Here is a 15,371-nt window from a genome sequence, read left to right as displayed (position 1 = left end):
GACTGGCCCACAAACAGCCCAGGGACAAAACCCTGCCCACAACAGGCAAAGACACCCTGTGCGGACGACTGGACTTAAGGCAGAGGGAGCTCAGCCACCACAGGAGGGCGCACATCACATACAGGACATGCCCCTGAAGGGCCAGGTTCTGGGGAACAGGGGACAGCACGGCAGGACATGGAAGGTTCTCTCCTTCATAAGGACACTACTTTCAAGAGCAGGAGATGGAGCTGACTTTCCTAACACACAGAAACAGACACACAGACAAGATGAGGAGACAGAGGAATATGTTCTAAGTGGAAGAGCAGGAAAAATTCACCGTAGGAGAGCTAAGCAAAACAGAGATAAGTAATTTTTCTGATAGATAATTTAAAGTAATGGTCATAAAGATACTCATGAGACTCAAGCAAAGAGTGGAATACTTTGGTAAGACCCTTAACAAAGAGATAGAAAACAAAAAAGAGCCAATCCACGAAGAACTAAATAAATGAAATTAAAAACACACTGGATGGAAGGAATAGTAGGGGAAGCAGAAGAGTGAATCAGCAGCCTGAAGGACAGAGGAATGGAAAGCAGTGAAAGTGAACAAGAGACAGAGAGAAGGAAAAATAATAATAAATGAAAATAGACTCAGGGAACTCAGTGACACCATCAAGCATAGTAACATTTGCATTATAGGGATCTCAGGAGGAGAAGAGAAAGAAAAGGGGATGGAAAATTTGTTTGAAGAATATAGTAGCTGAAAATTTCCCGAAGCTGGGGAAGGAAAAACAAATCCAGATCCGGGAGGCAAAGAGAGCCCCCAACAAAACCAACCCAAGGAGGTCCACACCAAGACACATAGTAATTAAAATGGCAAAAAGTAGAGACAGAGAATTTTAAAACCAGCAAGAGAAAAGAAGACAGTTATATACAAGGGAAATCCCAAAGGGCCATCAGCTGATTTTTCAGCAGAAACTTGGCAGGCCAGAAACGAGTGAAAGGATATATTCAGAGTGCTGAAAGGAAAAACCTGCAACCAACAATACTCTATCCACGTAGGCTATCATTCAGAATAGAAGGAGAGATAAAGAGTTTTCCAGACAAACAAAAGTTAAAGGACTTAATTACCATGAAACCAGCCCTACAAGAAAATGTTACAGGGACTCTTTGGACAGAGAGGAAATACCATAAGTAGGAGTAAGTAAAATAGGAAGCACAAAAGCAGTAAAAATAAGTATATCTGTAAAAAATCAGTCATGGGATTCATAAAATAAAAGGATGTAAAGTATGACACCATATACCTAAAATGTGGAGGGCAGAGGAGTGAAAAAAATGGGTTGAAACTTAAGTGACAATCAACTCAATATAGACTGCTATATGCAGAATTTGTTAGATACGAACCTAATGGTAACCATAAATTATAAACCAGTTACAGATACACAAAGAATTAAGAGAAAGGAATCCAAGTATATTGCTAAAAAAAGCCAGCAAACTGTGGGTGAAGAGAGCAAGAAAGAAACGCAGAAGAACTGCAAAAAACCCAAAAACAATTAACAAAATGGCAGTAACTACATACCTATCAATAATTACTTTGAGTGTAAATGGACTAAATGCTCCAATCAAAATAAACAGGGAGACAGAGTGGGAAAAAAAAAACAAACAAGACTCATCTATATGCCTGCTAGATATATCTATATCTATATGCCTGTAAGATACTCCTTTCAGACCTAAAGACATCTGAGGATTGAAAGTGAAGGGATGGAAAACGTTTACCATGCAAATGAAAGTAAAAAGAAAGCCGAGAGTAGCAATACTTACATGGACAAACTGGACTTTAAAACAAAGGTTGTAACAAGAGACAAAGAATGACACTGTATAATCATAAAGGAAACAATCCAACAAGAAGATTTAACAATTGTAAATATGTATGCATCCAACATGGAAGCACCCCAATACCTGAAACAGTTAATAACAAACATAAAGGAACCAATTGATAGTAATACAATAATCATAGGACTTTAAAACCTCACTTACACCAAACAGAAAATCACAAGGAAACAGTGGCTTTGTTTGAATGATACACGGGATCAGATGGATTTAACAGTGTATTCAGAAAATTTTATCCTAAAACAGAATACACATTTTTTTCAAGTCCACATGGAACGTTCTCAGTGTAGATAACCTATTGGGCCATAAAACAAGACTCAACAAATTAAAAAAGACTGAAATCATACCACGCATCTTTTCTGACCACAACCCTAGGAAATTAGAAATCAATCAGAAGAAAAACTCTGGAAAGAACACAAATACTAAACAATGAATGGGTGAACCAAGAAATCAAAGAGGAAATAAAAAATTACATGGAGACCAATGAAAATGAAAACACAACTATCTAAAATCTTTGGGATGCAGCAGAAGTGGTTTTAAGGGGAAAGTTTATAGTAGTACAGGCCTACCTCAAGAAGCGAGAAAAATCTCAAATAAACAACCTAAACTTACACCTAGAGGAGCTAGAAAAAGAACAAACAAAACCCCCAAACAGCAGAAAGAAGGAAATAATGAAGATTAGAGCAGAAATAAATGGCATATAAACAATAAAAACAATAGGACAGATCAATGAAGCCAGGATCTGGTTCTTTGAAAAAATCAATAAAATTGATAAACTTCTAGCCAGGCTCATAAATAAAAGGGAAAAGAAGATTCAAATAAACCAAAGTCAGAAATGGACAAGGAGAAATAACTACAGAAACCACAGAAATACAAATGATTGTAAAATAGTATGGAAAATTATTATGTCAATAAATTGGACAACCTAAAAGAAAAGGATAAATTCCTAGAAACATATAACCTACCAAAGTTGAAGCAGGAAAAAATAGAAAGTTTGAACAGACACATTATCAGCAATGAAATGGTATCAGTAATAAGAAAAATTCCAACAAACAAAATAGCTGGACTAGATAGCTTCATAGGTGAATTCTTCTAAACATTTAAAGAAGAGTTAATAACTATTCTTCTCAAACTATTCCAAAAAATAGAAGAGGAAGGAAAACTTCCAAATTCATTCTATGAGGCCAGCATTACCCTGAAACCAATACCAGAAAAAGGTACTGAAAAAATAAAGAGAACTATAAGCCAATATCTCTGATGAACACAGATTCAAAATTCCTCAACAAAATATTAGCAAACTGAATCCAACAATACATTAAAAAAATCATTCACTGGGATCGAGTGGGATTTATTCCCAGGATGCAAGGGTGGTTCAATATTTGCAAATCAATCACTGTGATACATCACCATCAACAAGAGAAAGGATAGAAACTAATAAAGGCCATGTATGAACAACCCACAGCAACATCATACACAATGACAAAAAACAGATTTTCCCGAGGTCAGGTACAAGAAAAGCGATGGAAAATGGACAGTCTTCCACAGAGTACTGGAAGCCCTAGTCATAGCAATTAGACAACAAAAAGAAATAAAAGGCATCCAAATCAGTAAGGAAGGAGTAGTATTTTCAGTATTTGCAGATGACATATTATATACATAGAAAGTCATAAAGACTCCACCAAAAAACTACTAGTCCTGATAAATTAATTCTGTAAGGTCGCGGGATACAAAATTAATATGCAGAAGTCTGTTGCATTTCTATACACTAATAATGAAGCAGCACTTAACGTGATTAACACTGAGTAATGTATGGAATGGCTGAATCACTATACAGTACACTTGAAACTAACATAACACTGTATGTTAACTATACTGGAATTCAAGTAAAAAATACAATAAAAATTAGTTTTTGATTTTCCAGCTTCATTGACATGGCATTGATATATAAATTATGTAAATTTAAGGCATACAATTTGATGATTGCATACACACATATACTGCAAAATGATTACCACAATAAGGTTAGTTAAAAGTTCCATAGAATTATGCCTTTTAAGGCATTTTATTTATTTTTTAAAAGTTTATTTATTTTTTGAGAGAGAGAGAGGGAGGGAGGGATAGGAGATAGGGGGAGAAAGAGAATCCCAAGCAGGCTCTGTGCTGTCAGTGCAGAGCCTGACACAGGGCTTGAACCCAGGAACTGTGAGGTCATGACCTGAGCCGAAATTAAGAGTCTAAAGTTTAACTGACTGAGCCACCCAGGCCCCTGAGTTGTGTTTTTTGTTTTTTTTTTTAAACAAGCATAATAGCTAAGTAGTTAAGAGCATAGATGCTAGAGACAGAATGCCTCCATTTTAATCCTGACTATGCCATTTAGCCTAGCAATGTCCCTTACACAAGTTATTAGCCCTCTGTTTGCCTCAGTTTCCTCTTCTATAAAATGGAAGTTATATTATTTACCTCATAGAGTTATTGTGAGAATTAAATTTGTCTCCATATGTAAAGTGCCTGGAATAGTGACCAGCACACTATCTAATCCTTACCTAGAATAATTTGCTTCAGGGTCTCTGACTAAATTTCTGATCTCAGGGTGCCTGGGTGGCTGTCAGTTGAGCGTCTGACCTCGGCTCAGGTCATGATCTCATGTTTTGTGAGTTCGAGCCCCACATCAGGCACTGTGCTGACAGCTCAGAGCCTGGAGCCTCCTTCGGATTCTGTGTCTCCCTCTCTCTGATCACGCTCTGTCTCTCTCTCTCAAAAATAAACATTAAAAAAAAAAATTTCTGATCTCATCATGGGCGCCTGAGTGGCTCAGTTGGTTAAGCGTCCGACTTTGGCTTAGGTCATGATCTTACAGTTTGTGAGTTTGAGCCCTGCATCGGGCTCTGTGCTGACAGCTCAGAGCCTGATGCCCACTTTGGATTCTTTGTTTTCCTCTCTCTCTGCCCTGCCCCCACTTGCACTCTGTCTTTCGCTCTGTCTCAAAAATAAACAAACATTTAAAAAAAACTTCTGATCTCATGAAAACTAGATTACTGTAAGGTAAGAACAGTAGGGCTGTAATACAAAATCCTGCCTCTGCTTTAATCTAGCTATGTTATCTCAAGCTATAATTTCACTTATAATGTGTATCAATGTCCTTATCCATTAAATGTAGGAGTTAAACTCAATTGTATCTTTGGTTCTTTCTAGTAATCACATTTCTTATTCTTTGAAGATATTCTTGATACTACCTGGAAAAGGGAAAAAAATGCATCCTGTTTGAAATCATATTTCAAAGGATTTATATGCTGACATCATTTGGCTTTTTAAGAAATGCAAGTAAAACTGCCTGTAGAAATGTGTACAAATTATGGGTATACAGATCCCATATAAACACCCAGATTGCACAGCCATCCAAATCAAAAAGAAGTAAAACCAGCACGGAGAAAGCGTCCCTCCTTCCCTGTTTTCACATACCGCCCCCCACCAGAGATTTGCTTGTTCTTGATAGAGTATGAATATAAACCTGATAGAAATGGAATGTGTGTTTTTGTGACTGGCTTCTTTTGCACAGTATTATGGTGTGAGACTCATCTATGTTACTGTTTCCTAGCAGTGGCTCCCTGATTTTCATTCATTGTGGTGTTTCATGGAATGAGTGATGTGATTTCATTTTCTTTCTATATCAGTGTTGAAGGGACTTCTGAGGTAATTTCAGGTCCTGGCTATACAGCTCGTGGACATGTCTTTTTCTGTCAGACTGGAATTGTGGGGTTATAGGACATGCCCATCACAGTTGACCCTTGAACAACTCAGACCTCTGTGTGGCCAAAACTCTGCAATGTTTGGCTCCCTCACAACTGAACTAAGAGCCTACTGCTAACAAAGAAGTCTCATTGATAACAGAAACACTAGATGAACACGTTTCTTGTAAGTCATATATATTATATGCTGTATTCTCACAGTAAAGTCAGCTACAGAAAAGAAAATGATACGAAAATCGTAAGAGAAAATACATTTACAGTCCTGTGCTGCAGACATCCACTTGTAAGTGGGCCGGTGCAGTTCAAATCTGTGTTGTTCAAGGTTAATTGAATTTAACTTTAGCAGATATGAGAGTTTCTAGGTGTGTCACATCTTTGCCAACACTTAGTATTGGAACTTTTTAATTTCAGCCATGCTGCTGTACGTAGTTGTATCTAATTGTTTTAATGTGGATTTTCCTGAGGACTGAGCCTGAGATCTTATCATGTTTATTGACCTTTTGGCTATCCTCCTATATTAAAAACATACTATTACTATTAATTATTATTATTATTTTGAGAGAGAGAGAGGCGGAATATCCCAAGCAGGCTCCACACCCAGCACTGAGCCTGGCACAGGGCTCAATCTCACAACTACAAGATCACGACCCGAGCCAAAATCAAGAGTCAGCTGCTTAACCAAGCCACCCAGGTGCCCCTGAAAATCTTATTTAAATATTTTGTTTTAAAAAATGGGTGTGCTGGTCTTTCTGATGTACCACCTAGTTTACAGTCCCATTGTTCAGTCAAATACTATGGTAGGTGTTGCTGTGCAGGTATTCTACAGATGGTTTTAGCTCAATCAATTCGCTTTAAGTAAGGGGGATTACCTTGGATAATCTGTGTGCGTCTGATTCAATCGGTTCAAAGGTCTTAAAAGCAGGACTGAGGCTTCCTTGAGAGAATACAAAGTTCAGCCTGTGGACCACAACTTTCAGTGCATCCCTGTGAGCTCTGGCTTGCCCGTCCTCTTGGCCTGCCCTAAAAATGTCAAAATTGCCAGCTCTCATACTCGTGGAAGCCAGTCCCTTCCAATAAAGGTGAATACATCTCACTGGACCTGCCTCTTTGGTTGAACCCTGACTGATATAGTTGGGTTGTCTTTTTCTTATCACCTATAAGAATTCTTCATATATTCTGGATATGAGCTTTTTCTTGGTATTAGGCACTGCCAACATCTCTCTGTGGTTTACCTTTCCATTATCTTATGGGTGCTTTTGGATGAAAAAAATTTGTAATTTTAATGTACAATTTGTCAATCTTGCCCTTAATGGTGTTTTTTACGTTCACATAAATCTTTGCCCACCCTAAAGTCATAAACATATTCCCTACGTTATTTCCTGTTTCACTTTCCTTATTTATATCTATAGTCCATCTGGGATTGTGTGTATGGTGTGAGGTATGGGTCATTTTGCTAATTCCATACAGTAAAGGGTTCACTTGAAATGTTTAATATTTAGGGGTGCCTGGGTGGCGCAGTCGGTTGAGCGTCCGACTTCAGCCAGGTCACGATCTCGTGGTCCGGGAGTTCGAGCCCCGCGTCAGGCTCTGGGCTGATGGCTCGGAGCCTGGAGCCTGTTTCTGATTCTGTGTCTCCCTCTCTCTCTGCCCCTCCCCCGTTCATGCTCTGTCTCTCTCTGTCCCAAAAATAAATAAAAAACGTTGAAAAAAAAATTAAAAAAAAAAAAGAAATGTTTAATATTTAGATAGTTTGGACAAACCACGTGTTTAGCATTGTTAGTACTGGATTTTCTGAGTATGATTACATATGAAGAACACACAACAGTTTGAGTATTTGTATCTCTTTAAAAACAGGCTTGCCTGATAAAAATTTTTTTTAAAAAGGAGTACCTTGGGGCGCCTGGGTGGCGCAGTCGGTTGAGCGTCTGACTTCAGCCAGGTCACGATCTCGCGGTCCGTGAGTTCGAGCCCCGTGTCAGGCTCTGGGCTGATGGCTCAGAGCCTGGAGCCTGTTTCCGATTCTGTGTCTCCCTCGCTCTCTGCCCCTCCCCCGTTCATGCTCTGTCTCTCTCTGTCCCAAAAATAAATAAACATTGAAAAAAAAATTTTTTTTTAAATAAATAAATAAATAAAAAGGAGTACCTGGCTGACTCAGTCAATAGGGCATGTGACTTGATCTCCAGGTCAAGAAAAATTAAAAAGAAATATTAAAAGCAGGACTAAAAATGGGGTCCCTGGGTGGTTCAGTTGGTTAAGTGTCTGACTTCAGCTCAGGTCATGATCTCACGGTTCATGGGTTCGAGCTACACGTCAGACTCTGTGCTGACAGTTCGCAGCCTGGAGCCTGTTTCAGATTCTGTGTCTCCCTCTCTCTCTGCCCCTCACCTTCTTGCACTCTGTCTCTCTCTCTCTCTCTGTCAAAAATAAATAAACATTAAAAAATATTTTAAAAAAAGCAGGACTAAAACTGTTAAATTCATTATATTTTCCAGTGTTCCTGCTCAACTACCCCGAAGAACTACCTCTACGATGAAATGTTAGAAACATATTGACTTCTCCAGATGAACATACATTATATTCATTCATCTGAGAATGAGAACATCATTTTAATATGCTACTCTTCCATGCTTAAGTTGTTGGGAAATTATGTTTCCTTATATTTTTCCTGATCAGCTCAGGCTCTGAAAGATGATGTTTGCTTAATACCTACATTTATTATACAGTTTTAGTACAAAACTCCTGGGACTTGGAGCCACAGGTATTTGGAGTGAAATGCTAACTTTGGTATCTATTAGCTTTTGACCTTGGGCAATTCAATTTCCTTTTTGCAAAATGGGGTTTTCAAAAATACTTATTTATCAGGCTTGTTGTGAGGCTTAAATGAGACACGAAGCGTACACTTAGCACTGTAACTGGCACAGAGTAGGAACTCAAAAACGTAACCATTATAATTAATTTATCATTACTTTAGAATATCCAATCTGTATAAAGCTTTCATCTTTTTTGGGGGGGAGAAGTAGGGTGAAAACTAAAGTCACATTGTATAATGACTAGATAAAAAGAGAATAAAATCTTTAGTGAGGAAAATAATCTAAAGCAATGTAGGTTTTTGCCAAGAACCAGACTCTGAACTACACAGAACACACTGGGGGTCACCAGAGGGGAAGTGAGGTGAGGGTTAGGGCAACAGGGGATGGGAATGAAGGAGGGCACTTGTCCTGATGAGAAGAAAATAAAATGAAAAAAACAATTTAGATTTTTATAGATAACTACTGAAGATTTTTAGATAGGAGTCTTTGCATTTAGCTGATATGACTTGTGTCCATCAATTTAAGAAAAATTTGGGTGATGACCAAGCACCATGTAATGAATTACAATAAAAGCCCTCTGTCCTTAAAATCTCACAGTCTAATTATAGAAGAGTTTGAATATTAAAATTTAAACTGACTCCCTCGTTACATCATCTTAGTATTTAGTCATACCTTTGGGAAAAGGAAAGAATTGCTTTTCTGACTTTTTCCCAAGTCCTATCTATTTCTCAATAGGCAACTGATTACTACTGGTAGGCAAATTTACGGGCTTCTAGTCCATTCCTCCAGAGGAAAATAGCTTCACCAGGAGTTAACCAGCTACTAAGGGTGATGGCATTTTATAGGGAACTGATTTTCAAAACTGTAGAAAGGAATGCTATCATTCCCCATACGTAACCCAGCATACAAAACATCTAAAAGTAGAGCAGCCGCTCTTTTGGAAAGGGAGTGGGAAGGTCAAACGCCACCTATGATTAGCTTGTAACTATTCAATTTAACATTTCAAAGAAAAATGAAAGAAAGTAGTATAACCACATTTACTTACCTATTTAGAATAATTAATTAAAAATATTTTTCACTGTGCTTATTTTGACAGAAATTTTGACTATAATACTGGGGTAATGTAATGACAGAAAGATATGGGATAAGAATTGGACCCTGTTCTTTGTTTTCCCTCTTTTAAACTAACAAGAAAAGTCACAGAAAAAAATGGAGGCTGGGAAAAGTTTCTAATTTTAGTTGAGCAAAGGTTGGGTCATTCTCTTAAAAGCTTCAGCTAGATAGACAAGGATAGAATATTAAGGGAGATTAGTAATTTGTATTTACTTTTAAACATTTTTCTTAAAAATGTTTATTTTTGAGAGAGACAGCATGAGTAGGGGAGGGGCAGAGAGAGAGAGAGGGAGACACAGAATCTGAGGCAGGCTCCAGGCTCTGAGATGTCACCACAGAGCCCACCATGGGGCTTGAACCCACAGACAGTGAGATTATGACCTGAGCTGAAGTCAGATGCTTAACCGACTGAACCACCCAGGTGCCTCATGAGATTAGTTATTTTTTTTTTTTAATTTTTTTTTTTCAACGTTTATTTATTTTTTTTGGGACAGAGAGAGACAGAGCATGAACGGGCGAGGGGCAGAGAGAGAGGGAGACACAGAATCGGAAACAGGCTCCAGGCTCCGAGCCATCAGCCCAGAGCCCGACGCGGGGCTCGAACTCACGGACCGCGAGATCGTGACCTGGCTGAAGTCGGACGCTTAACCGACTGCGCCACCCAGGCGCCCCGAGATTAGTTATTTTTATAAGGCTAAGTTATTACTTAATATTATATCTATAGGGTGTACACAGCCATACCTCAATGACAAAAATTTCACATGAATTTAAAAGCTGTACGCTTTATCTATAAAAATATCCAAGTTTTTTCTTACCAGCAGCCTTTTCATTTTGACCCAGGATATTATTTCGTCTTTTCCACAAGGGAACAGATTCTTCTTTAGTAGTTCTAAGAGTCACAGTGTGATGACTTTCTTCATAAACAGGACATCTGTGGGTGCAGTGAAACACCCCACCTTGTTGGGCAACCGTTTGTGTGCCGTTTGAAACATGTATTTTTGCTAAAGTTCGGCACTCAGGAGAACAGTATGGCAGAGAAGGCATCGTAGTGGCTAATTCAGAGCAAACATCTGAGGGCGGAAAACTACTTTCTTGATTCCATTCATTTAACCTGTGTTCTGTTGGAAGCACAGGTTGTGAATTAAAATAGTTTTGTGTCATGACGTTTTGAGAATTTTCAAGCGTTACTGATGGACACTGAGACACCTGTGTATCTTTACCACCCCTCATATGCGACGGAGACTTAGGGGGAGGATGAGGCACAGTCAGTCTACCCCGAGCTGGTAAAAATGCGTCAGCTTTGCTTGCGGACTGTGGCCGAACGACAGTGCCTTTTCTGCTGGTACACGCAGAGTGTGCCTGGGCTTGAGCACATCTTGTTCTCCTCACGACTTTTGCGCCACCTCTTCGTGGGTGAGCTTTCTGAGCTTTAGAATTACCACTAGGTATAGGGGCTTGGCTTTCCTCTTTTTCTGAGGCTGGCCACGCTTGTTTAGCAACATCATAACCTGAAGGTATGAGACAGCTCCGAGGCACACCGTCTGTTCCAGGTTCTCCTAAAGCAGCGGCATTTTCAGAGATAGAGCCCTCCGTGGGCTTTGTTCCCTCAGCAGAATTCACAGGACAGGCAGGAGCGTTAATGATGTTGCCGGCAGCACCACTTTTAGTCTGAACGTGGAATGGTTGAGACCACTGTTGAGATAGTTCTGTTCTCTTCTTCAATGAATGAGTATCCGCAGCAGTTTTTTCTGTATCTCCAGTTTCATCAAACCACCTCAGTTTTTTAATAGTCTTTGGTATTTCTGTACCTTTTTCTTTTGTTAATTCAATACTATCTCTGATAGCTGCTGCTCTTTGATTTCCGAACTTAAAGCTTCGGTTTATAACTAGTGCCTTAAAACAATCGTGTTCGTATTTAGATTCTTTTTTTAAAATACTTTTAAGAAACCTTACACCGTTTCTCTCATGAATGTTGTATTTCATTTTCTTGTGCTGACCGACTAAGTCACAGTTAGAGATTACGTTAGACACTGATGTTGATGTTTCCGCTATTTTTTGTTTTCTATCTTTTGAATCAGAGTTGTGAGGTATATAGGCAACTTGAAAATCATCTGAAAATAAAGGCCAGTCTTCCTTATTACAATTAAAATATTTTATCTTCTCATCTGTTACATTTTTCAATTCTCCTAACTTATCAGAACACTGCACTGGGTCGATTTCTTTTATATGTAGGCTGCTGTTTGGTAGGGGCCTAGCTGATTGCATATTAGGCAAAAACAAAGGTGTCGCCGTGGGTACAAATGAAGTAGGAACCGAAGTAGTTCTATTTTCCTGTATTAATTCGGAATTTTTCCCTTGGTCTGTAGATGCAGTCGTTTCCTGTGTTAGGGAGTCTGGAGTGGTGTGGTTAGAGAACCTGCTGAACTTAAATGCCGGGCTCTCAGTAACAGAGGGTCTCTCTCTTCTGAACACTCCAGTAGAGGACTGAGTTGTTCTCACAGCGCTGGTTTTGGAGACCTCTTTGTTTTTTCCATCTTGTACACATACGGGAGGACTATACACAAAGGTTACTGAATTATTAGCAGTATTTGCGACTCTTTCCACAGGTGGATTTTGTTCTGTACCGTTAAAACGTTCACAAGAAGATAGAACATTAGGTTTACTTAAAATATCTGAGAAAGGAGTGACAGTCCGAGTATCTGGATCATGTACATTTATGAGCCAATTATTTATATGTTGAGTTTTAGAGAGTGACAGTTTATCTTCATCAAAGCAGCTTAGATTTGTTGATTGTAGATTTACTGATTTGAGAGAAACAGAATTTTGCTGGTTTGATGTGGAAAGCTCCTTGTTAATTGTTAAATATATTTCTTCATGTTCCCCAGCCTCGAGACTGTCTATACTTGAGAGGGTTTCAGAGTTTGTTATTTGATTAACTTCATCACAAAATTTCTGAAAGAAAAAAAAACCCATTGTTCCATAGCTTAGAACTTTTCAAATGCCAAAATTAATGATTCAACACCCCACTGTTACTGAGACCTATTGTCCTTGGCATATAAAATAATGACTACAAACACTGTAAGTATATAAATAGTCTATATCCCTGGAGTAGTCCTCAGAGTGAAAAAGAGGGAGCCAACAAAGACTTACAATAAAGTGTGTTTGCTTTAATTTCTACACCTGAACTAACTACCTAATTATTCTAGTCACAGTTCTAGCTTAGAAAATAATTTTGCTATTGCTATTCCATTTGGAGTATTGAGTTTCTTGAAAGTTCCATAACAGCAAGTGAAAATTCTGAAAAATAGTTATTTACAAATGGTATTTTTCCCCCTGAAACCTTCACTGGATTTGCATGAGATCCCTAAAGTTCTGTGACCCTAATGTGAGCTTCCTGTAGGTAGGGCTACATCTTTGTATAACAGTTAATCTTGTGGCCTATACAGTCGAATTCTCCACTCCGGCTGCATAGTGCAATCACATAAGGAGCTTCGTAGAAATAACTAGGCCTGGGTGCTGCTGCTTTAAGACTGGTATGGGGTTCATGTATTGGTATTTTTGTTTTAAAGTTCCCCAGGTAATTCTAATGTGGATGTAGAATTGAGAATTCTGGATTTTAATGACTCCTTTTCTGAGACTTAAAACAGTAATAATTTCTATGAATTTCATAGACATTCTCATCACTATTTCAATGAAATTTAATGGAACTTATCAGTCTTTAATAAAATTTCATGATTACTTCAAAGTATGGTATATGTTTAAAGATATTTCTAATTTCTCACATATACCTAGAATGTACTGATCTGTATCACATATCAATAAATATATTCAAGAGGATTTTAGATTGTAAATCCTAGTCAAAAAGTTAAATGGACTCAAAAGGAAATTATTGTCCTCAAAGATTTTTCATGAATTCTAGAAAATTTAAATATTCTGATCCTAAACAAAAATATACTATTTTTCTAGCCCATTAAATAAATGAAGAAACCCAGGAAACTGATTACAGAATAAAAATATTTTAGTTTGTATAGTTGATGTTTATTGATATATTATCATGAAGTAAGTTTTGAAAAAGATTCATGAGAGTTTGATATTCCTAGTGTTTACCACCTACTTCTCACATCCTTCAGGACTATGGGGTCTTTTTAAAGCGATGGTCGGTCACTAGCCTAATCGGGAGAACAAAACAGAGCTTAGGTCCTTCACTGCCTGTTTCTGCAGATGAGCTGTTTTAAAAGATAATGATAAGGAAACCCAGGAGGGCTTCCTTTGAGTTTACATGTAATAAGATGTAGAAATCTGGGTTTGAGGGTCTTTCTAGATGTATGTGTGATATTCATGGCTCTAAGATTTCTGTTGTCATAGGTCTCTGATGGCCTCATATCCCAAAGCACCTGGAAAGAAGTTTAGTAATTTCTGATTTCACTAAACTATTTTTTCCCCCAGATTTTTTCTCATACCTAAGAAATGAAACCTATAATCAGCTTCAACTTCTGCTGGTAAGTTACTGATGTAACTGTACTAATTTATTGTTGTCTTTCAGTATTTCTGTGTTTTAGTTTTAAAATCAACCTTATTGAGGTAAACTTATCTAGTAAATGCATTTTAAATGTATATAGTTTGATGGATTTTGACGAATTATTCACCCAGACCCACCATATCTAACATGAAAGTCCGTACCTGTCCACCACTAACCACCATTAATCTGCTGTCACTACAGAACTGAGTTCTCATCTGGTATCATTTTCCTTCTGCCTGAAAAACTTCCAGTGGCATTTCTTCTAGCTCAGATGCTGGTGTAGCACAGTGGTGTTCAGCTTGTTTAAGATGCCTATTTTGCCTTTGTTCTAGAAGGATACTGTTAGCTGGATACGGGATTCTAGGTTGGAAGTTTTCTGTTCTTTCTCAGAACTTTAAAAATGCTTTGCTGCCTTCTGTCCTGCAGTTAATGTGGTCTGTCTTGTCTTTGTTCACCCACATGTGTAGGTGGATCTTTTTCTCTCTCTAGGTAAATTTTTCAAAATAATTTTTTAAATGGGCACAGTTGACACACACAATGCTACATTAGTTTCAGGTGTACAACACAGTCCACAAATCTGTATGTGATGCCGTGCTCACCACCAGCGTGGCCGCCCCAGTCCCCACACAAAGCTATCACACCACTGACTACATTCCCTGTGTTGTGTAGCTGCACTGAATGTTGATGCGCCTTTCCAGGGTGTGTGTGAGTGTGTACACGTGTGCATACTTCTCCTTTGGGGAGCTTGCTGAGCTATTTGGATCTGAGGATTTACAGTTTTGCCAACTTTGAGACATTTTCAGCCATTATTTCTTTTAATACTCTGGGATTTTAATTAAATGTATGTTAGACTGTTTGATGTCATCTCAAGATTCTGTTCATTTTTTTCCTGTCTTTTTTCTTACAATGCTTCGATATGGATCATTTCTACTGCCATGTATTCAAGGCCACTGATTTTTTTTTTTTTGGTCTGTAATGCTTGCACTGTTAAGTCCACCCAGTGAAATTTTCATTTCAAATATTTTTCAGATCTAGAAGGTCTATTTGGTTCTTTAAAAAATATCTTTTTCCAACAGAATCATTTTTACTTTAATTCCCTAAAAATATTTACAAAAACGGTTTTAAATTCCCTGCCTGTTAATCTTTCATCTCTGCCCTCTGTGTAACTGATTATATTGACTAATTTCTCTCCTGGTTATGGGCCCTATTTTTTTTTTTTTTTTACATGTCTGGTAAGTTTTGATGGAATATTGGACATCATGGAGCTTATGTTGTCTGACTAGATTTTAGTCTTTAAGAGACAGAGAGTGGGTT

At 38.1% G+C, this 15,371-nt stretch overlaps 1 protein-coding gene across 5 annotated transcripts in view; it reads right to left on the bottom strand.

The window, feature by feature from the left end:
* The window catches only part of CEP126 (centrosomal protein 126), a 103,504-nt gene that overhangs the window by 32,643 nt on the left and 55,490 nt on the right, over positions 1–15,371 (bottom strand). For all 5 annotated transcript variants that reach the window (XM_043579161.1, XM_043579160.1, XM_043579158.1 and 2 more), the window contains one exon: positions 10,354–12,490. In XM_043579161.1, coding sequence (XP_043435096.1) covers positions 10,354–12,490 — 2,137 coding nt within the window. The remainder of the gene's footprint in view (positions 1–10,353; positions 12,491–15,371) is intronic.

This window comes from Prionailurus bengalensis, chromosome D1, assembly GCF_016509475.1.
Source record: "Prionailurus bengalensis isolate Pbe53 chromosome D1, Fcat_Pben_1.1_paternal_pri, whole genome shotgun sequence".
NCBI classification, from domain to species: Eukaryota; Metazoa; Chordata; class Mammalia; order Carnivora; family Felidae; genus Prionailurus; species Prionailurus bengalensis.
Note: the sequence above shows the minus strand (reverse complement) of the source record. Positions and strands in the feature narration are given on the sequence as shown.